The sequence below is a fragment of the Corella eumyota genome, chromosome 6 (genome assembly GCF_963082875.1).
Source record: "Corella eumyota chromosome 6, kaCorEumy4.1, whole genome shotgun sequence".
In the NCBI taxonomy this organism is placed as follows: Eukaryota; Metazoa; Chordata; class Ascidiacea; order Phlebobranchia; family Corellidae; genus Corella; species Corella eumyota.
The window spans coordinates 14850535-14876621 of record NC_137495.1 but is presented as its reverse complement, the minus strand read 5'-3'; the positions used below and the strand labels follow the sequence as shown (position 1 = coordinate 14876621).

The 26087-nt window shown below is 36.9% G+C and overlaps 1 protein-coding gene and 1 pseudogene across 1 annotated transcript; both read right to left on the bottom strand.

Moving 5' to 3' along the window:
* Positions 1-26087, bottom strand: part of LOC145755955 (MFS-type efflux pump MSMEG_3705-like) — a 60034-nt pseudogene that overhangs the window by 13731 nt on the left and 20216 nt on the right.
* On the bottom strand, positions 22-26087 carry LOC145755239 (uncharacterized). Its single transcript, XM_082571465.1, has 7 exons — positions 22656-26087; positions 21998-22135; positions 21738-21904; positions 2871-2998; positions 2239-2392; positions 1688-1806; positions 22-55 (listed from the first exon to the last, which is right to left on the bottom strand). The coding sequence occupies exons 1-7, from the start codon at positions 22921-22923 to the stop codon at positions 22-24; spliced, it is 1008 nt and encodes a 335-aa protein (XP_082427591.1). The 5' UTR covers positions 22924-26087.

Here is a 26087-nt window from a genome sequence, read left to right as displayed (position 1 = left end):
AGAGGGCAGGCTATTGCTTGACTAACGACCAAAACCCACAATCTTGTTCGTACACCTAAAAAATTTGATTTAAAATTAAACCCCCAAAAAATGGAATATTTCTAAATGCAAATCTACAAAATTTTTGTTATATTAATAATACTGCCAATTTACACATAATTAATGGGTGACAAAGGAACACCATGCTGCCAACCTTTAATTTATGTCAAAATTTTCAGATAATGCCATTTTTGAAAACTATTTTAGAAAAATGTCCATTCAGTAAAATCAATTTTTAATAATATGATCAAAATAAAGATTACCGTATTTAGAAGCGAGTAAATCGGACAAAATTCCACCAGTGATTATCCCAATCGTTCCACCAACGATGGAAGTTAAACTCATCCACAACCCCACCTCTGTGCCGAGTAATATTGATCAAAATATAACTGACTGTTGTAAGACCAACAAAAACTTGCTGAAAATATTAAAATTTAATTTAGATTTTGTTACCCTCGATGTGGGAAGGTCGACTTCATGACCTGAACATAGATGAATATTTGTTACCCCGACCCAGTCTCGAGATAACTTTAGCAGTTTGGGATATTTTTATTTTTTTTGTATATATCTTTATCCTCGATGTGGGAAAGTCAAATGCGCGACTTAAACATAGAGTAACACAGATTAATTATCGGACAAAATAATATCCCAAACTGCCAAAGTCAACTCTATGTTTAGGTCATGAGATCGACCTTCTCACATCGAGGATAAAGAATTACAGAAAACGGGTTCATTTATTAAACATTTTATCAAAAGTATTAAATACCAAAGTCTGTCTCATATTTGTTATTCTCTTCAGCTTGTTCTATAATTTTATGTTCTGGTTCTTTGACAGAGAAATATAAAATAATCGCCATAATTATGCCTGGAGCTCCAGCTATAAAGTAACACCAACGCCAGCTCTAAGAAAAAATTAACAAAAGATTGGTTAAAAATTAATTTAAATTAATTTTGTTTTTTTAGAGGTTGATTTGATAGAAAAACCTAAAAATAAATCGTTCAAAAATAGGGTAGGCTACTACGTTATGAGAGTAGTGGGAATCGAACCCAGGTCCTCATGTAGTAAAGCCAAGTGTTCTGACTACTACACCGCACTGCCGGTCAAAAATATTTAAAAAATTTTCACCATTCCAAGAATGTTGGCGTCAGTCACATAATTTCCAACAGCAAATGCCAAACCATATCCAAAATAAATTCCAAAGTTGAAAAAACTTATCGCAAAAGCTCGAACTTTCTGTGAGAAAATGTCGGCCACCAAACTTAAGGTAAGAGGAGTAGAGGCCGACTCTCTGAGAAAAAAGTTTTAGGTTTTTAAGAGAATTTATTATACATACAAAACAAAAAAATATGATAATATTAAGGTTTGTTAAGACCCTATAGCATAAGAGCAGTGGGAATTGAACACAGAACCTCATGTAGTGATGCCAAGTGCTCTTACCACTACACCATGCTTCACCCACAAATTTAGTAATGACGCTAAGTGACGTTCTCGTTTGCTAATGACGTTTAAATAACGTGATTGTTAACTTAACGAGTTTTGTGCTGCTGCCCCTTGTCAAAAACTGCCCAACTTTAAAGGGGGGTAATGTTTGATTATAAGAAAAACGGTGTTTTTAACGTAATGTCAGTTAATTGTTACTCAACTTACCATGGACAATGGTGGTCCATTCTTCTGATACAACGGCGACATATTTTGTAGTGGTGAGCTCTCGGGGGTCGGTAACTTTCGCACCGCTGGCACACAGTCCAATCCTGGCTGCTGCTAGACTAAAATATTTTCCTCTTTAGTTTCAGTGACTTTAAATAAAGAATTATAGGCAGAGCTGAATCTAGCCATAAGGGCAACATGAACAAAAATAAATTAATTTAAACTAGGCATGATACAGTTTTAATGCAGAATTTTCTTTCAAATAATAAAAAACTTTTGTAATACTTAATTTTAGTGACGTCAATATTACAAAAAAACATAAAACGCATATGAACTTCTGATAAGCCAACACTTAATCAGCAGCTTAATTATTAAGAAATTATATTCTATAATATCCCAAACTACTAAAGTCAACTCGAGACCGGGTCACAGTAACAGTTGTTAATGTTTTGGCTGTAAAGTCGACTTTCCCACATCGAGGATAAAGATATATAAAATAATTAACGGTGAAGTTAATTTTATTGAATATTTTAAATTCGAAAAAATTTAACCTGATCTTTAGAGTTCATTCTGACATCAGAGAAATCGAGGCCTCTGATTGGTAGAGGAACAATGCCAGGATCAGAAAACACAGATCTACTATGGGCAAACAACAATGCTAAAACAACCATGTTGAACATTACAGCATGAAATGGGCCCCATAAACTAAAAAATTAATGTTTTTTTATTGTTACAGTGAATGGGACAACCTGTATAAACTTTATTTTTGAAATTTAAGTTGAACAACATTATTTTTTTGTTTATTTATTTATCCTCGATGTGGGAAGGTCGAATACGCGACCTAAACATAGAGTAACATTAGTTACCCCGACCCATTATCGAGTTGCCTGTGGCAGTTTGGGATATTATAGATTATAATTGTCCGATATTTATGCTACTGATTAAGTGCTGGCTCAGCAGAAGTTTATACCGTTTACAGCACTCACTTAAGAACGCTACAGCATGAGATCAGTTGAGATTGAACCCAGGACTTCTTGTAGTGAACATTGTACTTAAAATTAGTTTTTTCCTTTTACAATAAAAGTATTTACGTGATTCGAAAAATGACAAAAAAATTAAAACATAAATTATAATATTTATATTTAAAAAAAATCCAATTTATTAATAAGCAATACAAACCAACCTTCCAGATAGTGATGTCATAACAATGTGTTGTATGATCACATAATCAGCATAAATCACTAAAAAGTACGTGAAAATAACACAAAAAATACCACATGGGTCTTTATGGAACACCATTACATGAGTTTTCTGAAAAAATACAATTTTATTAAAAGTTTTACCTATTCAAGATCGCATTTTTTTGTATATATCTTTATCCTCAATGTGGTAAGGTCGAATGCGCGACTTAAACATAGAGTAACATCAGCTACTCCGACCCAGTCTCGAGTTGCCTGTGACAGTTTGGGATATTATAGATTATAATTGCCCGATAATTATCAGATTATGCTGCTGATTAAGTGCTGGCTCAACAGAAGTTTATAGCAGCTTACTAAAGGATGCTACAGCATGAGAGCTGTGAGGATTAAACCTAGGACTTCATGTTCTCTGCGCATATCGAGCATTAACATTTTTAAGGCACCAATTAACAAGATTTTTTATTTAGTACTAAAATGAATGCGGAACAGACGGAATATACAAGGAAAGATAAGGGTAAGGTTATAGAAATTCCGCCCTTTCCGCATTCATAAACTTGGCGGACGACCCTATTAAAGCTCTAAGCTTTAAAGTGTTTATTTACTTTGCTACGTTAACAAATTTCTTTATTTCAGAATAAATTCTAAAAACTTGCAAAAAAATTATTAAAAATCGAGAATTTCGTTTACGGAAATAATTAACGGAAAGAAACGTGGAATCCCAGTGCTTCCAACTTTTTTAACATCATTAACATAAAAAGTATCTGCTCATACTCTTTGAAAATATAAAAAACGACTTTTTACCTAAATTTAGGTAGAGCTGACATTTAGGAAAGATATATAACATATATAGAGCATGAGATTTTCTTAAAATAGCATTTCAAGGCACAAGATTTTAGTAAAAGGTTATTAAAAAGTTAACTCAGGACATGAGTTCTTTTTTCATAATGATGCACACTATAAGGCTAATAATAAAGTTGCTACAACAAGCCATCAGTGGGAATCAAACTAAGAACCGCACGTTTTTACCTTAGGATACTATTACATGCCATCAGTGGGAATCAAACTAAGGACCTCAGGTTCTTACTTAAAGATACTACAACATGCTATCAGTGGGGTTCAAACTAAGGACCTCAGGTTCTACTTAAAGATGCTACAACATGCCAGCAGTGGGAATCAAACTAAGAACCTCAGGCTCTTACTTAAAGATCCTACAACATGCCATCAGTTAAAATCAAACTAAGGACCTTAGGTCTTACTTAAAGATCCTACAACATGCCATCAGTGGGAATCAAACTAAGAACCTCAGGTTCTTACTTAAAGATCCTACAACATGCCAGCAGTGGAAATCAAACTAAGAACCTCAGGTTCTTACTTAAAGATGATACAACATGCCATCAGTGGGAATTAAACTAGGGACCTCAGGTCTTACTTAAAGATCCTACAACATGCCATCAGTGGGAATCAAACTAAGAACCTCAGGTTCTTACTTAAAGATTATACAACATGCCATCAGTGGGAATCAAACTAAGGACCTCAGGTTCTTACTTAAAGATCCTACAACATGCCATCAGTGAAAATCAAACTAAGGACCTCAGGTTCTTACTTAAAGATCCTACAATATGCCATCAGTGGGAATCAAACTAAGAACCTCAGGTTCTTACTTAAAGATTATACAACATGCCATCAGTGGGAATCAAACTAAGAACCTCAGGTTCTTACTTAAAGATGATACAACATGCCATCAGTGAAAATCAAACTAAGGACCTCAGGTTCTTACTTAAAGATCCTACAACATGCCATCAGTGGGAATCAAACTAAGAACCTCAGGTTCTTACTTAAAGATTATACAACATGCCATCAGTGAGAATCAAACTAAGAACCTCAGGTCTTACTTAAAGATCCTACAACATGCCATCAGTGGGAATCAAACTAAGAACCTCAGGTTCTTACTTAAAGATTATACAACATGCCATCAGTGGGAATCAAACTAAGAACCTCAGGTTCTTACTTAAAGATTATACAACATGCCATCAGTGGGAATCAAACTAAGAACCTCAGGTTCTTACTTAAAGATCCTACAACATGCCATCAGTGGGAATCAAACTAAGGATCTCAGGTTCTTACTTAAAGATTATACAACATGCCATCAGTGGGAATCAAACTAAGAACCTCAGGTTTTACTTAAAGATCCTACAACATGCCAGCAGTGGGAATCAAACTAAGAACCTCAGGTTCTTACTTAAAGATCCTACAACATGCTATCAGTGGGAATCAAACTAAGAACCTCAGGTTCTTACTTAAAAATCCTACAACATGCCAGCAGTGGGAATCAAACTAAGAACCTCAGGTTCTTACTTAAAGATCCTACAACATGCCATCAGTGGGAATCAAACTAAGGACCTCAGGTTCTTACTTAAAGATGCTACAACATGCCATCAGTGGGAATCAAACTAAGGACCTCGGGTTCTTACTTAAAGATGCTACAACATGCCATCAGTGAAAATCAAACTAAGGACCTCAGGTTCTAAATTAAAGATCCTACAACATGCCATCAGTGGGAATCAAACTAAGAACCTCAGGTTCTAACTTAAAGATGCTACAACCTGCCATCAGTGGGAATTAAACTAAGGACCTCAGGTTCTTACTTAAAGATCCTACAACATGCCATCAGTGGAAATCAAACTAAGGACCTCAGGTTCTTACTTAAAGATCCTACAACATGCCAGCAGTGGGAATCAAACTAAAGACCTCAGGTTCTACTTAAAGATGCTAAAACATGCCATCAGTGAGAATCAAACTAAGGACCTCAGGTTCTTACTTAAAGATGCTAGAACATGCCATCAGTGGGATTCAAACTAAGGACCTTAGGTTCTTACTTAAAGATCCTACAAACATGCTATCAGTGGGAATCAAACTAAGGACCTCAGGTTCTTACTTAAAGATCCTACAACATGCCAGCAGTGGGAATCAAACTAAGGACCTCAGGTTCTACTTAAAGATGCTACAACATGCCATCAGTGAGAATCAAACTAAGGAACTCAGGTTCTTACTTAAAGATGCTACAACATGCCATCAGTGGGGTTCAAACTAAGGACATCAGGTTCTTAGTTAAAGATCCTACAACATGCCATCAGTGGAAATCAAACTAAGGACCTCAGGTTCTTACTTAAAGATCCTACAACATGCCAGCAGTGGGAATCAAACTAAGGAACTCAGGTTCTACTTAAAGATCCTACAACATGCCATCAGTGAGAATCAAACTAAGGACCTCAGGTTCTTACTTAAAGATGCTACAACATGCCATCAGTGGGAATCAAACTAAGGACATCAGGTTCTTACTTAAACATCCTACAAACATGCTATCAGTGGGAATCAAACTAAGGACCTCAGGTTCTTACTTGAAGATCCTACAAACATGCTATCAGTGGGAATCAAACTAAGGACCTCAGGTTCTTACTTAAACATCCTACAAACATGCTATCAGTGGGAATCAAACTAAGGACCTCAGGTTCTTACTTGAAGATCCTACAACATGCCATCAGTGGGGTTCAAACTAAGGACATCAGGTTCTTACTTAAAGATCCTACAACATGCCATCAGTGGAAATCAAACTAAGGACCTCAGGTTCTTACTTAAAGATCCTACAACATGCCAGCAGTGGGAATCAAACTAAGGACCTCAGGTTCTACTTAAAGATGCTACAACATGCCATCAGTGAGAATCAAACTAAGGACCTCAGGTTCTTACTTAAAGATGCTACAACATGCCATCAGTGGGATTCAAACTAAGGACCTTAGGTTCTTACTTAAAGATCCTACAAACATGCTATCAGTGGGAATCAAACTAAGGACCTCAGGTTCTACTTAAAGATCCTACAACATGGCATCAGTGGGAATCAAACCAAGGACCTCAGGTTCTTACTTAAAGATCCTACAACATGCCATCAGTGGGAACCAAACTAAGGACCTCAGGTCTTACTTAAAGATGCTACAACATGCCATCAGTGGGGTTCAAACTTAGGACATCAGGTTCTTACTTAAAGATCCTACAACATGCCATCAGTGGAAATCAAACTAAGGACCTCAGGTTCTTACTTAAAGATCCTACAACATGCCAGCAGTGGGAATCAAACTAAGGACCTCAGGTTCTACTTAAAGATGCTACAACATGCCAATAGTGAGAATCAAACTAAGGACCTCAGGTTCTTACTTAAAGATGCTACAACATGCCATCAGTGGGATTCAAACTAAGGACCTTAAGTTCTTACTTAAAGATCCTACAAACATGCTATCAGTGGGAATCAAACTAAGGACCTCAGGTTCTTACTTAAAGATCCTACAAACATGCTATCAGTGGGGTTCAAACTAAGAACCTCAGGTTCTTACTTAAAGATTATACAACATGCCATCAGTGGGGTTCAAACTAAGGACATCAAGTTCTTACTTAAAGATCCTACAACATGCCATCAGTGGAAATCAAACTAAGGACCTCAGGTTCTTACTTAAAGATCCTACAACATGCCAGCAGTGGGAATCAAACTAAGGACCTCAGGTTCTACTTAAAGATGCTACAACATGCCATCAGTGAGAATCAAACTAAGGACCTCAGGTTCTTACTTAAAGATGCTACAACATGCCATCAGTGGGATTCAAACTAAGGACCTTAGGTTCTTACTTAAAGATCCTACAAACATGCTATCAGTGGGAATCAAACTAAGGACCTCAGGTTCTTACTTAAAGATGCTACAACATGCCATCAGTGAGAATCAAACTAAGGACCTTAGGTTCTTACTTAAAGATCCTACAAACATGCTATCAGTGGGAATCAAACTAAGGACCTCAGGTTCTTACTTAAAGATCCTACAACATGCCATCAGTGGGATTCAAACTAAGGACCTTAGGTTCTTACTTAAAGATCCTAGAACATGCCATCAGTGGGGTTCAAACTAAGGACATCAGGTTCTTACTTAAAGATCCTACAACATGCCATCAGTGGAAATCAAACTAAGGACCTCAGGTTCTTACTTAAAGATCCTACAACATGCCAGCAGTGGGAATAAAACTAAGGACCTCAGGTTCTACTTAAAGATGCTACAACATGCCAATAGTGAGAATCAAACTAAGGACCTCAGGTTCTTACTTAAAGATGCTACAACATGCCATCAGTGGGATTCAAACTAAGGACCTTAGGTTCTTACTTAAAGATCCTACAAACATGCTATCAGTGGGAATCAAACTAAGGACCTCAGGTTCTTACTTAAAGATCCTACAAACATGCTATCAGTGAGGTTCAAACTAAGAACCTCAGGTTCTTACTTAAAGATTATACAACATGCCATCAGTGGGGTTCAAACTAAGGACATCAGGTTCTTACTTAAAGATCCTACAACATGCCATCAGTGGAAATCAAACTAAGGACCTCAGGTTCTTACTTAAAGATCCTACAACATGCCAGCAGTGGGAATCAAACTAAGGACCTCAGGTTCTACTTAAAGATGCTACAACATGCCATCAGTGAGAATCAAACTAAGGACCTCAGGTTCTTACTTAAAGATGCTACAACATGCCATCAGTGGGATTCAAACTAAGGACCTTAGGTTCTTACTTAAAGATCCTACAAACATGCTATCAGTGGGAATCAAACTAAGGACCTCAGGTTCTTACTTAAAGATGCTACAACATGCTATCAGTGAAAACCAAACTAAGGACCTCAGGTTCTTACTTAAAGATGCTACAACATGCCATCAGTGAGAATCAAACTAAGGACCTCAGATTCTTACTTAAAGATCCTATAACATGCCATCAGTGGGATTCAAACTAAGGACCTTAGGTTCTTACTTAAAGATCCTACAACATGCCATCAGTGGAAATCAAACTAAGGACCTCAGGTTCTTACTTAAAGATCCTACAACATGCCAGCAGTGGGAATCAAACTAAGGACCTCAGGTTCTACTTAAAGATGCTACAACATGCCATCAGTGAGAATCAAACTAAGGACCTTAGGTTCTTACTTAAAGATCCTACAAACATGCTATCAGTGGGAATCAAACTAAGGACCTCAGGTTCTTACTTAAAGATGCTACAACATGCCATCAGTGGGATTCAAACTAAGGACCTTAGGTTCTTACTTAAAGATCCTACAAACATGCTATCAGTGGGAATCAAACTAAGGACCTCAGGTTCTTACTTAAAGATCCTACAACATGCCATCAGTGGGATTCAAACTAAGGACCTTAGGTTCTTACTTAAAGATCCTACAACATGCCATCAGTGGGATTCAAACTAAGGACCTCAGGTTCTACTTAAAGATCCTACAACATGCCATCAGTGGGGTTCAAACTAAGGACATCAGGTTCTTACTTAAAGATCCTACAACATGCCATAATTGGGAATCAAACTAAGGAGGACCTCAGGTTCTTACTTAAAGATGCTACAACATGCCATCAGTGGGATTCAAACTAAGGACCTTAGGTTCTTACTTAAAGATCCTACAAACATGCTATCAGTGGGAATCAAACTAAGGACCTCAGGTTCTTACTTAAAGATCCTACAACATGCCATCAGTGGGATTCAAACTAAGGACCTTAGGTTCTTACTTAAAGATCCTACAACATGCCATCAGTGGGATTCAAACTAAGGACCTCAGGTTCTACTTAAAGATCCTACAACATGGCATCAGTGGGAATCAAACCAAGGACCTCAGGTTCTTACTTAAAGATCCTACAACATGCCATCAGTGGGAACCAAACTAAGGACCTCAGGTCTTACTTAAAGATGCTACAACATGCCATCAGTGGGGTTCAAACTTTGGACATCAGGTTCTTACTTAAAGATCCTACAACATGCCATCAGTGGAAATCAAACTAAGGACCTCAGGTTCTTACTTAAAGATCCTACAACATGCCAGCAGTGGGAATCAAACTAAGGACCTCAGGTTCTACTTAAAGATGCTACAACATGCCAATAGTGAGAATCAAACTAAGAACCTCAGGTTCTTACTTAAAGATGCTACAACATGCCATCAGTGGGATTCAAACTAAGGACCTTAGGTTCTTACTTAAAGATCCTACAAACATGCTATCAGTGGGAATCAAACTAAGGACCTCAGGTTCTTACTTAAAGATCCTACAAACATGCTATCAGTGGGGTTCAAACTAAGAACCTCAGGTTCTTACTTAAAGATTATACAACATGCCATCAGTGGGGTTCAAACTAAGGACATCAGGTTCTTACTTAAAGATCCTACAACATGCCATCAGTGGAAATCAAACTAAGGACCTCAGGTTCTTACTTAAAGATCCTACAACATGCCAGCAGTGGGAATCAAACTAAGGACCTCAGGTTCTACTTAAAGATGCTACAACATGCCATCAGTGAGAATCAAACTAAGGACCTCAGGTTCTTACTTAAAGATGCTACAACATGCCATCAGTGGGATTCAAACTAAGGACCTTAGGTTCTTACTTAAAGATCCTACAAACATGCTATCAGTGGGAATCAAACTAAGGACCTCAGGTTCTTACTTAAAGATGCTACAACATGCCATCAGTGAGAATCAAACTAAGGACCTTAGGTTCTTACTTAAAGATCCTACAAACATGCTATCAGTGGGAATCAAACTAAGGACCTCAGGTTCTTACTTAAAGATCCTACAACATGCCATCAGTGGGATTCAAACTAAGGACCTTAGGTTCTTACTTAAAGATCCTAGAACATGCCATCAGTGGGGTTCAAACTAAGGACATCAGGTTCTTACTTAAAGATCCTACAACATGCCATCAGTGGAAATCAAACTAAGGACCTCAGGTTCTTACTTAAAGATCCTACAACATGCCAGCAGTGGGAATAAAACTAAGGACCTCAGGTTTTACTTAAAGATGCTACAACATGCCAATAGTGAGAATCAAACTAAGGACCTCAGGTTCTTACTTAAAGATGCTACAACATGCCATCAGTGGGATTCAAACTAAGGACCTTAGGTTCTTACTTAAAGATCCTACAAACATGCTATCAGTGGGAATCAAACTAAGGACCTCAGGTTCTTACTTAAAGATCCTACAAACATGCTATCAGTGAGGTTCAAACTAAGAACCTCAGGTTCTTACTTAAAGATTATACAACATGCCATCAGTGGAAATCAAACTAAGGACCTGAGGTTCTTACTTAAAGATCCTACAACATGCCAGCAGTGGGAATCAAACTAAGGACCTCAGGTTCTACTTAAAGATGCTACAACATGCCATCAGTGAGAATCAAACTAAGGACCTCAGGTTCTTACTTAAAGATGCTACAACATGCCATCAGTGGGATTCAAACTAAGGACCTTAGGTTCTTACTTAAAGATCCTACAAACATGCTATCAGTGGGAATCAAACTAAGGACCTCAGGTTCTTACTTAAAGATGCTACAACATGCTATCAGAGAAAACCAAACTAAGGACCTCAGGTTCTTACTTAAAGATGCTACAACATGCCATCAGTGAGAATCAAACTAAGGACCTCAGATTCTTACTTAAAGATCCTATAACATGCCATCAGTGGGATTCAAACTAAGGACCTTAGGTTCTTACTTAAAGATCCTACAACATGCCATCAGTGGAAATCAAACTAAGGACCTCAGGTTCTTACTTAAAGATCCTACAACATGCCAGCAGTGGGAATCAAACTAAGGACCTCAGGTTCTACTTAAAGATGCTACAACATGCCATCAGTGAGAATCAAACTAAGGACCTTAGGTTCTTACTTAAAGATCCTACAAACATGCTATCAGTGGGAATCAAACTAAGGACCTCAGGTTCTTACTTAAAGATGCTACAACATGCCATCAGTTGGATTCAAACTAAGGACCTTAGTTTCTTACTTAAAGATCCTACAAACATGCTATCAGTGGGAATCAAACTAAGGACCTCAGGTTCTTACTTAAAGATCCTACAACATGCCATCAGTGGGATTCAAACTAAGGACCTTAGGTTCTTACTTAAAGATCCTACAACATGCCATCAGTGGGATTCAAACTAAGGACCTCAGGTTCTACTTAAAGATCCTACAACATGCCATCAGTGGGGTTCAAACTAAGGACATCAGGTTCTTACTTAAAGATCCTACAACATGCCATAAGTGGGAATCAAACTAAGGACCTCAGGTTCTTACTTAAAGATCCTACAACATGCCATCAGTGGGAATCAAACTAAGGACCTCAGGTTCTTACTTGAAGATCCTACAACATGCCATCAGTGGGGTTCAAACTAAGGACATCAGGTTCTTACTTAAAGATCCTACAACATGCCATCAGTGGAAATCAAACTAAGGACCTCAGGTTCTTACTTAAAGATCCTACAACATGCCAGCAGTGGGAATCAAACTAAGGACCTCAGGTTCTACTTAAAGATGCTACAACATGCCATCAGTGAGAATCAAACTAAGGACCTCAGGTTCTTACTTAAAGATGCTACAACATGCCATCAGTGGGATTCAAACTAAGGACCTTAGGTTCTTACTTAAAGATCCTACAAACATGCTATCAGTGGGAATCAAACTAAGGACCTCAGGTTCTTACTTAAAGATCCTACAAACATGCTATCAGTGGGGTTCAAACTAAGAACCTCAGGTTCTTACTTAAAGATTATACAACATGCCATCAGTGGGGTTCAAACTAAGGACATCAGGTTCTTACTTAAAGATCCTACAACATGCCATCAGTGGAAATCAAACTAAGGACCTCAGGTTCTTACTTAAAGATCCTACAACATGCCAGCAGTGGGAATTAAACTAAGGACTTCAGGTTCTTACTTAAAGATCCTACAACATGCCATCAGTGGGAATCAAACTAAGGACCTCAGGTTCTTACTTAAAGATCCTACAACATGCCATCAGTGGAAATCAAACTAAAGACCTCAGGTTCTTACTTAAAGATCCTACAACATGCCATCAGTGGGAATCAAACTAAGGACCTCAGGTTCTACTTAAAGATGCTACAACATGCCATCAGTGAGAATCAAACTAAGGAACTCAGGTTCTTACTTAAAGATGCTACAACATGCCATCAGTGGGATTCAAACTAAGGACCTTAGGTTCTTACTTGAAGATCCTACAACATGCCATCAGTGGGGTTCAAACTAAGGACATCAGGTTCTTACTTAAAGATCCTACAACATGCCATCAGTGGAAATCAAACTAAGGACCTCAGGTTCTTACTTAAAGATCCTACAACATGCCAGCAGTGGGAATCAAACTAAGGACCTCAGGTTCTTACTTGAAGATCCTACAACATGCCATCAGTGGGGTTCAAACTAAGGACATCAGGTTCTTACTTAAAGATCCTACAACATGCCATCAGTGGAAATCAAACTAAGGACCTCAGGTTCTTACTTAAAGATCCTACAACATGCCAGCAGTGGGAATCAAACTAAGGACCTCAGGTTCTACTTAAAGATGCTACAACATGCCATCAGTGAGAATCAAACTAAGGACCTCAGGTTCTTACTTAAAGATGCTACAACATGCCATCAGTGGGATTCAAACTAAGGACCTTAGGTTCTTACTTAAAGATCCTACAAACATGCTATCAGTGGTAATCAAACTAAGGACCTCAGGTTCTTACTTAAAGATCCTACAAACATGCTATCAGTGGGAATCAAACTAAGGACCTCAGGTTCTTACTTAAAGATGCTACAACATGCCATCAGTGAGAATCAAACTAAGGACCTCAGGTTCTTACTTAAAGATGCTACAACATGCTATCAGTGGGAATCAAACTAAGGACCTCAGGTTCTTACTTAAAGATGCTACAACATGCCATCAGTGGGATTCAAACTAAGGACCTTAGGTTCTTACTTAAAGATCCTACAACATGCCATCAGTGGGAATCAAACTAAGGACCTCAGGTTCTTACTTAAAGATGCTACAACATGCCATCAGTGGGGTTCAAACTAAGGACATCAGGTTCTTACTTAAAGATTCTACAACATGCCATAAGTGGGAATCAAACTAAGGACCTCAGGTTCTTACTTGAAGATCCTACAACATGCCATCAGTGGGGTTCAAACTAAGGACATCAGGTTCTTACTTAAAGATCCTACAACATGCCATCAGTGGAAATCAAACTAAGGACCTCAGGTTCTTACTTAAAGATCCTACAACATGCCAGCAGTGGGAATCGAACTAAGGACCTCAGGTTCTACTTAAAGATGCTACAACATGCCATCAGTGAGAATCAAACTAAGGACCTCAGGTTCTTACTTAAAGATGCTACAACATGCCATCAGTGGGATTCAAACTAAGGACCTTAGGTTCTTAATTAAAGATGCTACAACATGCCATCAGTGGGATTCAAACTAAGGACCTTAGGTTCTTACTTAAAGATCCTACAACATGCCATCAGTGGGAATCAAACTAAGGACCTCAGGTTCTTACTTAAAGATCCTACAAACATGCTATCAGTGGGAATCAAACTAAGGACCTCAGGTTCTTACTTAAAGATGCTACAACATGCCATCAGTGGGGTTCAAACTAAGGACATCAGGTTCTTACTTAAAGATCCTACAACATTCCATCAGTGGAAATCAAACTAAGGACCTCAGGTTCTTACTTAAAGATCCTACAACATGCCAGCAGTGGGATTCAAACTAAGGACCTCAGGTTCTACTTAAAGATGCTACAACCTGCCATCAGTGAGAATCAAACTAAGGACCTCAGGTTCTTACTTAAAGATGCTACAACATGCCATCAGTGGGATTCAAACTAAGGACCTTAGGTTCTTACTTAAAGATCCTACAACATGCCATCAGTGAGAATCAAACTAAGGACCTCAGGTTCTTACTTAAAGATGCTACAACATGCCATCAGTGGGATTCAAACTAAGGACCTTAGGTTCTTACTTAAAGATCCTACAAACATGCATTCAGTGGGAATCAAACTAAGGACCTCAGGTTCTTACTTAAAGATCCTACAACATGCCAGCAGTGGGAATCAAACTAAGGACCTCAGGTTCTACTTAAAGATGCTACAACATGCCATCAGTGAGAATCAAACTAAGGACCTCAGGTTCTTACTTAAAGATGCTACAACATGCCATCAGTGGGGTTCAAACTAAGGACATCAGGTTCTTACTTAAAGATCCTACAACATGCCATCAGTGGAAATCAAACTAAGGACCTCAGGTTCTTACTTAAAGATCCTACAACATGCCAGCAGTGGGAATCAAACTAAGGACCTCAGGTTCTACTTAAAGATGCTACAACATGCCATCAGTGAGAATCAAACTAAGGACCTCAGGTTCTTACTTAAAGATGCTACAACATGCCATCAGTGGGATTCAAACTAAGGACCTTAGGTTCTTACTTAAAGATCCTACAAACATGCTATCAGTGGGAATCAAACTAAGGACCTCAGGTTCTTACTTGAAGATCCTACAACATGCCATCAGTGGGGTTCAAACTAAGGACATCAGGTTCTTACTTAAAGATCCTACAACATGCCATCAGTGGAAATCAAACTAAGGACCTCAGGTTCTTACTTATAGATCCTACAACATGCCATCAGTGGGAAACAAACTAAGGACCTTAGGTTCTACTTAAAGATGCTACAACATGCCATCAGTGAGAATCAAACTAAGGACCTCAGGTTCTTACTTAAAGATCCTACAACATGGCATCAGTGGGAATCAAACCAAGGACCTCAGGTTCTTACTTAAAGATCCTACAACATGCTATCAGTGGGAATCAAACTAAGGACCTCAGGTTCTTACTTAAAGATCCTACAACATGCCATCAGTGGGATTCAAACTAAAGACCTTAGGTTCTTACTTAAAGATCCTACAACATGCCATCAGTGGGATTCAAACTAAGGACCTCAGGTTCTTACTTAAAGATCCTACAACATGCCAGCAGTGGGAATCAAACTAAGGACTTCAGGTTCTACTTAAAGATGCTACAACATGCCATCAGTGAGAATCAAACTAAGGACCTCAGGTTCTTACTTAAAGATGCTACAACATGCCATCAGTGGGATTCAAACTAAGGACCTTAGGTTCTTACTTAAAGATCCTACAAACATGCTATCAGTGGGAATCAAACTAAGGACCTCAGGTTCTTACTTAAAGATCCTACAAACATGCTATCAGTGGGGTTCAAACTAAGAACCTCAGGTTCTTACTTAAAGATTATACAACATGCCATCAGTGGGGTTCAAACTAAGGACATCAGGTTCTTACTTAAAGATCCTACAACATGCCATCAGTGGGATTCAAACTAAGGACCTTAGGTTCTTACTTAAAGATCCTACAAACATGCTATCAGTGGGAATCAAACTAAGGACCTTAGGTTCTTACTTAAAGATCCTACAAACATGCTATCAGTGGGAATCAAACTAAGGACCTCAGGTTCTTACTTAAAGATCCTACAAACATGCTATCAGTAGGGTTCAAACTAAGAACCTCAGGTTCTTACTTAAAGATTATACAACATGCCATCAGTGGGGTTCAAACTAAGGACATCAGGTTCTTACTTAAAGATCCTACAACATGCCATCAGTGGAAATCAAACTAAGGACCTCAGGTTCTTACTTAAAGATCCTACAACATGCCAGCAGTGGGAATCAAACTAAGGACCTCAGGTTCTACTTAAAGATGCTACAACATGCCATCAGTGAGAATCAAACTAAGGACCTCAGGTTCTTACTTAAAGATGCTACAACATGCCATCAGTGGGACTCAAACTAAGGACCTTAGGTTCTTACTTAAAGATCCTACAAACATGCTATCAGTGGGAATCAAACTAAGGACCTCAGGTTCTTACTTAAAGATGCTACAACATGCTATCAGTGAAAACCAAACTAAGGACCTCAGGTTCTTACTTAAAGATGCTACAACATGCCATTAGTGAGTATCAAACTAAGGACCTCAGGTTCTTACTTAAAGATCCTACAACATGGCATCAGTGGGATTCAAACTAAGGACCTTAGGTTCTTACTTAAAGATCCTACAACATGCCATCAGTGGAAATCAAACTAAGTACCTCAGGTTCTTACTTAAAGATCCTACAACATGCCAGCAGTGGGAATCAAACTAAGGACCTCAGGTTCTACTTAAAGATGCTACAACATGCCATCAGTGAGAATCAAACTAAGGACCTTAGGTTCTTACTTAAAGATCCTACAAACATGCTATCAGTGGGAATCAAACTAAGGACCTCAGGTTCTTACTTAAAGATGCTACAACATGCCATCAGTGGGGTTCAAACTAAGGACATCAGGTTCTTACTTAAAGATCCTACAACATGCCATCAGTGGAAATCAAACTAAGGACCTCAGGTTCTTACTTAATGATCCTACAACATGCCAGCAGTTGGAATCAAACTAAGGACCTCAGGTTCTACTTAAAGATGCTACAACATGCCATCAGTGAGAATCAAACTAAGGACCTCAGGTTCTTACTTAAAGATGCTACAACATGCCATCAGTGGGATTCAAACTAAGGACCTTAGGTTCTTACTTAAAGATCCTACAAACATGCTATCAGTGGGAATCAAACTAAGGACCTCAGGTTCTTACTTAAAGATCCTACAACATGCCATCAGTGGGATTCAAACTAAGGACCTTAGGTTCTTACTTAAAGATCCTACAACATGCCATCAGTGGGATTCAAACTAAGGACCTCAGGTTCTACTTAAAGATCCTACAACATGCCATCAGTGGGGTTCAAACTAAAGACATCAGGTTCTTACTTAAAGATCCTACAACATGCCATAAGTGGGAATCAAACTAAGGACCTCAGGTTCTTACTTAAAGATCCTACAACATGCCATCAGTGGGAATCAAACTAAGGACCTCAGGTTCTTACTTAAAGATCCTACAACATGCCATCAGTGGGAATTAAACTAAGGACCTCAGGTTCTTACTTAAAGATCCTACAACATGGCATCAGTGGGAATCAAACCAAGGACTCAGGTTCTTACTTAAAGATCCTACAACATGCCATCAGTGGGAATCAAACTAAGGACCTCAGGTCTTACTTAAAGATGCTACAACATGCCATCAGTGGGATTCAAACTAAGGACCTCAGGTTCTTACTTAAAGATCCTACAACATGCCATAAGTGGGAATCAAACTAAGGACCTCAGGTTCTTACTTAAAGATGCTACAACATGCCATCAGTGGGAATCAAACTAAGGACCTCAGGTCTTACTTAAAGATGCTACAACATGCCATCAGTGGGAATCAAACTAAGGACCTCAGGTTCTTACTTAAAGATCCTACAACATGCCAGCAGTGGGAATCAAACTAAGGACCTCAGGTTCTTACTTGAAGATCCTACAACATGCCATCAGTGGGGTTCAAACTAAGGACATCAGGTTCTTACTTAAAGATGCTACAACATGCTATCAGTGGGAATCAAACTAAAGACCTCAGGTTCTTACTTAAATATACTACAACATGCCATCAGTGGGGTTCAAACTAAGGACATCAGTTTCTTACTTAAAGAAGCTACAACATGGCATCAGTGGGAATCAAACTAAGGACCTCAGATTCTTACTTAAAGATCCTACAACATGCTATCAGTGGGAATCAAACTAAAGACCTCAGGTTCTTACTTAAATATACTACAACATGCCATCAGTGGGGTTCAAACTAAGGACATCAGTTTCTTACTTAAAGATGCTACAACATGGCATCAGTGGGAATCAAACCAAGGACCTCAGGTTCTTACTTAAAGATCCTACAACATGGCATCAGTGGGAATCAAACTAAGGACCTCAGATTCTTACTTAAAGATCCTACAACATGGCATCAGTGGGAATCAAACTAAGGACCTCAGATTCTTACTTAAAGATCCTACAACATGGCATCAGTGGGAATCAAACTAAGGACCTCAGGTTCTTACTTAAAGATCCTACAACATGGCATCAGTGGGAATCAAACTAAGGACCTCAGGTTCTTACTTAAAGATCCTACAACATGCCATCAGTGGGGTTGAAACTAAAGACCTCAGGTTCTTACTTAAGGATCCTACAACATGCCATCAGTGAGAATTAAACTAAGGACATCAGGTTCTTACTTAAATATCCTACAACATGGCATCAGTGGGAATCAAACTAAGGACCTCAGGTTCTTACTTAAAGATCCTACAACATGCCATCAGTGGAGTTCAAACTAAGGACATCAGGTTCTACTTAAAGATCCTACAACATGCCATCAGTGGGGTTGAAACTAAAGACCTCAGGTTCTTACTTAAAGATTATACAACATGCCATCAGTGAGAATTAAACTAAGGACATCAGGTTCTTACTTAAATATCCTACAACATGGCATCAGTGGGAATCAAACCAAGGACCTCAGGTCTTACTTAAAGATTATACAACATGCCAGCAGTGGGAATCATGCAAGAATATGAAGCGAATTTTATTAATTACAAACTGTTTTTAGTTGTTGGTTGTTTACATGAATATAAAATTCTGGCTAATTCTTACGGAAATAAACTCAGAAATTCAGTAATGTCTAAATCCATGTTTATTAAGTGGCGTCCGTTCAGCAGAACGGAATTGCCTAACTGTTTAAAACGAACATTTGCATTTAATAAAAAGCAGAAATGAATTGTTGAAAAAATGATTCAATACCAGAAAAACGATGTTAGAGTTCCCATGTAAAATAGTTGTTAAATAACCCGCAAATTCGATAAACGAGTTATAGTTAAAAGCATTGAAACTTATTATTTAAATTGGGAGGAAAAATACGTCAAAGCTTGTCAGCAAATAAATAACAATTCCATTTTAAATCAACATCAAAAACTGTTTGTTTATAAAATTAAAAGTTAGCTTATGCGGATTTATCCAAAATAAGTTACAATTGTGACACTAATAGGGCCAATACCTTCTTTGTTTGACCCAGTTACACCGATGTAGCTAATTGTTTGCTTGCTGGTCCGCAAATCAGTAGTAATCGTAACAGCACTAACTTTTTGTTCAACCTCGTCTTCTAATCTTTCCCACACCTCTGTTTTAGGAGCAGGTAGTATTGTGCGGGATGGTATTTTAAACCTGGGCTCTAGAGCTTTTATAAGATCTTTAAAACCTTCATCATTTAAAACATTTCGTCAATGAAAATGGCTGCAAATTTTTAGTATTATAACTTCTTTTGTTGCCTGGACAGCCACTTGAAATAACTAATTTACATTTATTACACATTGCTTTACTTTAACTATCTTTGATTACAGTCTTTACCAAATATTAGACCTACGGTTTGACATCGCAGTAACTGTTCACTTGAAAATAGGAAATTTAAATATTACTACTATAGACTTTGTTACATTATGTTTATTCACACATTTAATAAACGCAACTATTACAGCCTTAACATTTTAGTATATTTACAGAATTTTGTAAGATTTAAATATAATAACACGGATTATTTGTTCAAATTATAAAATTAATTACTTTAAAAGTTTTAATATATTACATAACTAAAGAATTTTAATTAACAACTAGGAATTAAAATAATTAACCGAAAGATATATGTGATTACTAGCAAGATAAAAGCTCCATGTGAAGAACGGGACCATGAACGGAACCACTATACCAGGTTTGTGGATACAATTGAACATAGCGAGCACTTATAGGTTGAGGAAAGTTGTTCAACTTGTGACCATTATAATCTTCATTACCAACAAAGACCTTAAAAAGATTTAATATAATATTTAACATAATAATATTCAGGTTTAAGATATTAATTATTTAAATTTTATAACTTTTTTAATCGCGCGTTGTTCATCGCTTCACATTTAACTTAAAGGGACTGCAACATGCAAAATTAAAATGTTTATAAGGGGCATTGTGACGTGTTTGCCAGCCCCTGATTACAATCTAAATGGCTTATTTCCTGCCCAAAAGTTACGGATTTTTGCTATTTTAAATAAAAAAATGTTACGACGATGCTTAAATTTAAGTTATCGATTTTATATTTAGGTTGTGCATAATTTAAGCATTCGTGTTGACACTGTTTTTAGGGAGCTAGAACAGCGTCCATAGCAACGTGATATAAATACGTTCCATGTCTTGTAAAAAACAGTTTTATGGACAAAAATCACAACCACAAAATCAAATGTAGCCTGCACTTTAAAAAACTGTTTTTAATTAACACTAAGGCTAAAAAGAAAGCTGTTTTAAGTAAGTTACGTACTATAAACTACTTTCCAAGCTACTTCGAACGCTGGGACCAAAGTAGCTACGTTCGGTCTTAAGAAAACAGTAGATTATAACTTGCGTTAAATTATAAACTCACAACTTATTTACTACTTGGAAAAACATAAAAATTTCTTTCAACAAGTAGTAAACCCCATTTGGGGCTGAAAATGTAAGTGATAGTCAGCACTGGAAAATAATAAAACTGAAATACAAAATCGGTAAAAAATTGTAATCCAGTTTAGTCTTAGAACCTGTAGAATTTAAAAAAACATCAATATTGCTATATTGGACATGTTTTAATAAAAAACGTTTTTATACCGGTTCGCGGGATTTTTACAATGTTAATTTTTAAAATTACAAAACTTTTACTTTTAGATTAATAAAAAATTTAAAACTGTCGCAGACCCTTTATTGTTACACGACGCATAATTAAGTTTTGTAACAAGCTATGACGTCACAAAACAATTAGAATGGGGATTGTTTAAACAATGGTTTGCTTGGTTATTATTATCTAGCTTGTAAACATCACACAACTTTTAAAAACAAGTTTTGGTGATTTTAATTGAAACATTTTTAATAAAATAAGTTTTTTTAAATTAATTAACACCAATTAATTAAAAACTGTTTCTAAACTTTAATAAGTTAAACAAAATAAATTTTCGTTTTAAATTTAAGCTTACCAGATCATTTCCATTATTTTGGATGAACTGCATATCTGATGTACTGGACCCATAAGATATCTTAAAGCTGGTGACCCAATAAGAACTATAGTAATTTCCTTGTGTCACAACTCCTGTCACTTGAGTTGGTGTCTTGAGGTCAATTTGGATCCATTCCCCAACCCTGTCTATTAATTAAAACAATGTTAATGTTTATTTTCCACTAATTACAAAAGTTGTGAAACTTTATTATAAGATAGAAAATAATTCCAACAACTCACTTTGTTTAGGTAACCAACCCATGGTATGAGCATCCAACCTTGCTGTATGTGGTAATGTGTTGCTGTTATAATAAGAACTAGCTGTGATGTCACTATCCGGTATTCTTCCATCTTTTAACCCAAGTCCACATGCACTAACTATAAATATTTATGTTTATTTAGAATTAATCTTATAAGTTGGCATGATTTAGCTTAACTCTTAAATATTTAAATTGTAAAATTAAATATTACAAAATGTTTATAAATTGTTATATTGTCTGCTTACTGTTAGAACCTCGTAACACAAAATTTGACAACAAATATAAATTTACAAATTTTAAAAGCTGTATTTTTTTTGACACAGATTTCATAAAACATTTAAAGTTATTTAAATTAAAAATTTATTTAAATAAAACTGACATAATAACTTAACATCGTTCGTTAAAATAATAACTAAATATCTATGATAAAATTAATTTTACAGATCAGTTTTAGCACTTTAAAAATGCCACTGTATTAAGTATACTTGTTTATATAAGTAACAATGTTAATAAACCATACAAAATAGACTTGCAAGGTTTAAAAAGTTATTTAATTTTCTTAAAATTGTTTTTATTTTAGTTTTGAGGTTCTACCAGTAAGATGATATTATTTAAAAAATATAAAGTAACCAAAATACCTGCTTTATCAGGAAAAACTCGTTTTATTACTGCAACAATTTCATCATGACACGAACACTCTCCAGTAGCCCCAACTGACCCAATTTCACCCCTTGAACCTTTTTCACCTTTCTCCCCAGCTGGGCCAAGCTTGCCTGGTCTCCCTTGGGTTGATCTTAGCTCCCTGAAAGCGGGACTATCGGGGCTTGCATTAAAACAAACTTGGTTGTTTTGGGATGCAGCTAAGCATAACCAGAAGCACAAAAACATAAATATTTTCAAACTCATTTCGGCAAGTTTTAAGTTACAATTGTTTTATTCTAAACTCATTTAACAAGCTAGTTATAATTTTGTTATTAATATTTATCGCAAATAATTGAAAATAACTTTCCGTCTGTTCCGACATTTTTGTATCAAAACACGAAGGTACCAAAACGCGCCAAAAATTATATCTTGATTAATTTTAAATCGGCTGTTATTTAAAATTAAAAAAAAATTTTTAAACGAGATGTGACGACACTATGATGTAACAATGATAGGAACGCAATAAAATACCCATTCGAATTGTTATCTATTAAGATTTGAAGCGGCAGTAACTTAAACTGTTTGAGTGTTAGTCTCTGACTGTTTGAATGGAAATGTAAAGTCGCCTCATTTTTCTCGTATATATAGACTTACAGTCAGAAGCTTTACGATATCTACTTATGACAATTTTTAATTAACTTAATAACCAAACAACGTTAATATTTGTAAACTTAAACAATTTTATCTAGTAACGCATTCAAATAATTTTTAAAATTTAATTGTGATGTCATAATCTACTAAAGTGACGACAAAGCTCGCTATCGGAGCCGTAAAGCAAGTCAGCTATTGTGACATGCAACGAGGTTTCCCATAACAGCGTTAAAAATGTGAAACGTTTCAAGATTGTGCCAGTTAAAGTGTGGGGCAACAATCAAAGTAATTTTGTGAACGCTTTTCTGGATGACGGTTCAGATACAAGTATTTGTACTGCAAGCCTTGCAAAGAAATTAGAAGGAGACAAAAGAACACACCGAGCTTTATACAGCAAATTAAGTAACTAGTCATGGGAGCCGAGTTGACTCACTGTATGTATAGGAGGTCAAACCGAATCGTTTATTGTCAAAAAGCATTTGGTACTTGATCATATTGTCAATATAGGTGACAGCATTACAACCAAGAAAGTAGCAAACATGTATCCGCATCTGCGTGACCTGACGTTTCTTGAACTTAAAACAAAGTCAGTGGAGCTACTTCCGGGAAACAATGTCCACGATGCATTCAGGGTTTCTGAATGGCGTTACGGCAATAAGTGGCAGCCTTTCGGCCCGCATACGGCGTTGAGTTGGACGTTGTTTGGCTCAGACCATAACCCAAGAAAATCCTCCCAACGAACTAATGTTAACTTTATGCATAAGCCTGAACAAGTATCGACATCATGCAACGAAATTTCAGATGTTTTTGTCGAGCAATTTTCACGATCTTGATTGTGCGCAAAAAAGCGAAATGTCATTAAACGACAAAAGGACGTTGAAAATTATGAACAAAACAGTTTCACGAATTGGCTGACACTATGAAATTGAATTACTCTGGAAAAAGAAATAATTACACCTTTAACGAATAGAAAAATGGCACTTCAAAGGCTACAATCTTTGAAAAAGAAGTTTATTGCTAACCCTAAAACTTTTAGGCAATATAGGAAAGAAATCGATGAATATGTAAAATAAGGACATGTGACTGTATTGGCTAATAGGAATTGTGTAAACGATATAACGTGGTATAAACCACACCACTGTACGGGCCCTAAGTTCATTATAGTGTTTGATTGTGCTGCAAAACACTGCGTTGTTTCTTTAAATGACGTTTTATTACAGGGACTTTACTAACAGCCTCGTGGAAGTGCTTTTACGATCTGGTTCCAGAACAATATATTAACACTTTGAATAATTGGCTTAACACTCTTGTTGATTGAGAGAACATTAGTATACCCAGATGTTTTAAACCTTAATATTGATTATGGTTGTATTTAGTTTTATCGCTGAAAGGACTGAAGCCCGGTTTTAGTCAAAGGCAATATGTACGTTGGTGGCAGGCTACATAACTCAACCGTCCCTCTAATCACCAAACATCCGATGATTCTTTCATCTAACCAGGTTGTAACCGAGCTCATTGTAACAAAGTATCATGGCATGGGCATTCGGGAACAATTCATGTCTTGTCCGCCATTGATGGCTGAGGTGGAACGAATTTTAAACAGCAGACCTCTGGTGCCACTCAGCGACGACTGCAAGGATGAATTGGCATTGACGCCAAGTATGTTGCTGAACAATGGACAACGACCTGCCTCCAGACACGTATGTCAAATAGGACAGTTACAGACGATCTTGGAGGGGCTACTTCTCGCTGATCAATTTTAGGAGCGATTGTCAAAGGAGTATTTGTCTTTGTTACAATTGCGACAAAAATGGCTTCAGCTGATGAGAAATTTCACGGTTGGCGACATGGTTTGTCAATGAAAACGCAAAGAGGGTACTCTGACCGAAAGGAATCATCACGAAGTTAGACAAGAACGGGATGGTGCGCCGTGTCCAGGTGCGCACTGCATATGCTACCTTAACCCAAGACAAAATTTGCCTTCTAGAAGAGGTCGCATAAATTTGTATTTTCTATGTTTTTTGTGTTTACGCCTGCGTCACAGTTTTCTTCTTTACACATTTAAAAAAAAAAATATTTAAAAAATTAACATATATATTTATCTTAACAACCGGTTAAAACTTTTTTAACTATTATACTTTTCGCCAAATTTTATTTTAAATATCGGTAAAATATGTTCTTGCGTTAAAAGTATACGCGGGCTTAACGCTGCAGGCTCCCCGCAGTTTAATAAAAAAATTTGCAGACCGAAAGCTATTAGTCGTAAAATTTTGCAGGCCGAAAGCTATTAGTCGTAAAATTCTGCAGGCCAGAAGCACCCGTCTTTAATCCGTTTATAAAAGGGTTTTTGAAACAAAAATCTTCAAAAAAAAAAAATATTCTAAAGACCAACATATGTCATTAACGTAACAACCAATAAAAACTTTTATATATACTGTACTTTATGCAAAATTTTATTTTGAATATCGGTAAAATATAGTCTTACGCTGACTTTATACACGGGAATTTCATCGCCGACTCCCCGCCGTTTTTTTGCAGAACAAATCTTTTGGCAACTCTTTAAACGTTTTATTCTTTGTGTTTTAGTACATAAATTTATATACATTAACACGGGCAATAACTAATAACATATTTATGCACATTATTCAGTGTAAAAAATGATAAATTAATGCTTTTTCTTCAAATATTGTTTAGAAATACGGCCCTATTTGGCAAAATACGTGATATCATAAGGCATTGTCTTGCGTCACCTAAAAGCGCGCGCTTTCAAATTATTT

Bases quoted from the DNA above. Each gene is read 5' to 3' on its own strand.
- LOC145755239 (XM_082571465.1), bottom strand. From the start codon at position 22,923: ATGAGTTTGAAAATATTTATGTTTTTGTGCTTCTGGTTATGCTTAGCT. The intron at 22,136-22,655 runs GTATTTTGGTTA...AAATATTTATAG, and splicing joins AGTTTTTCCTGATAAAGCAG to TTAGTGCATGTGGACTTGGG. The intron at 2,999-21,737 runs GTAAGCTTAAAT...GTATTTTTTCAG, and splicing joins AAAATAATGGAAATGATCTG to AAAACTCATGTAATGGTGTT.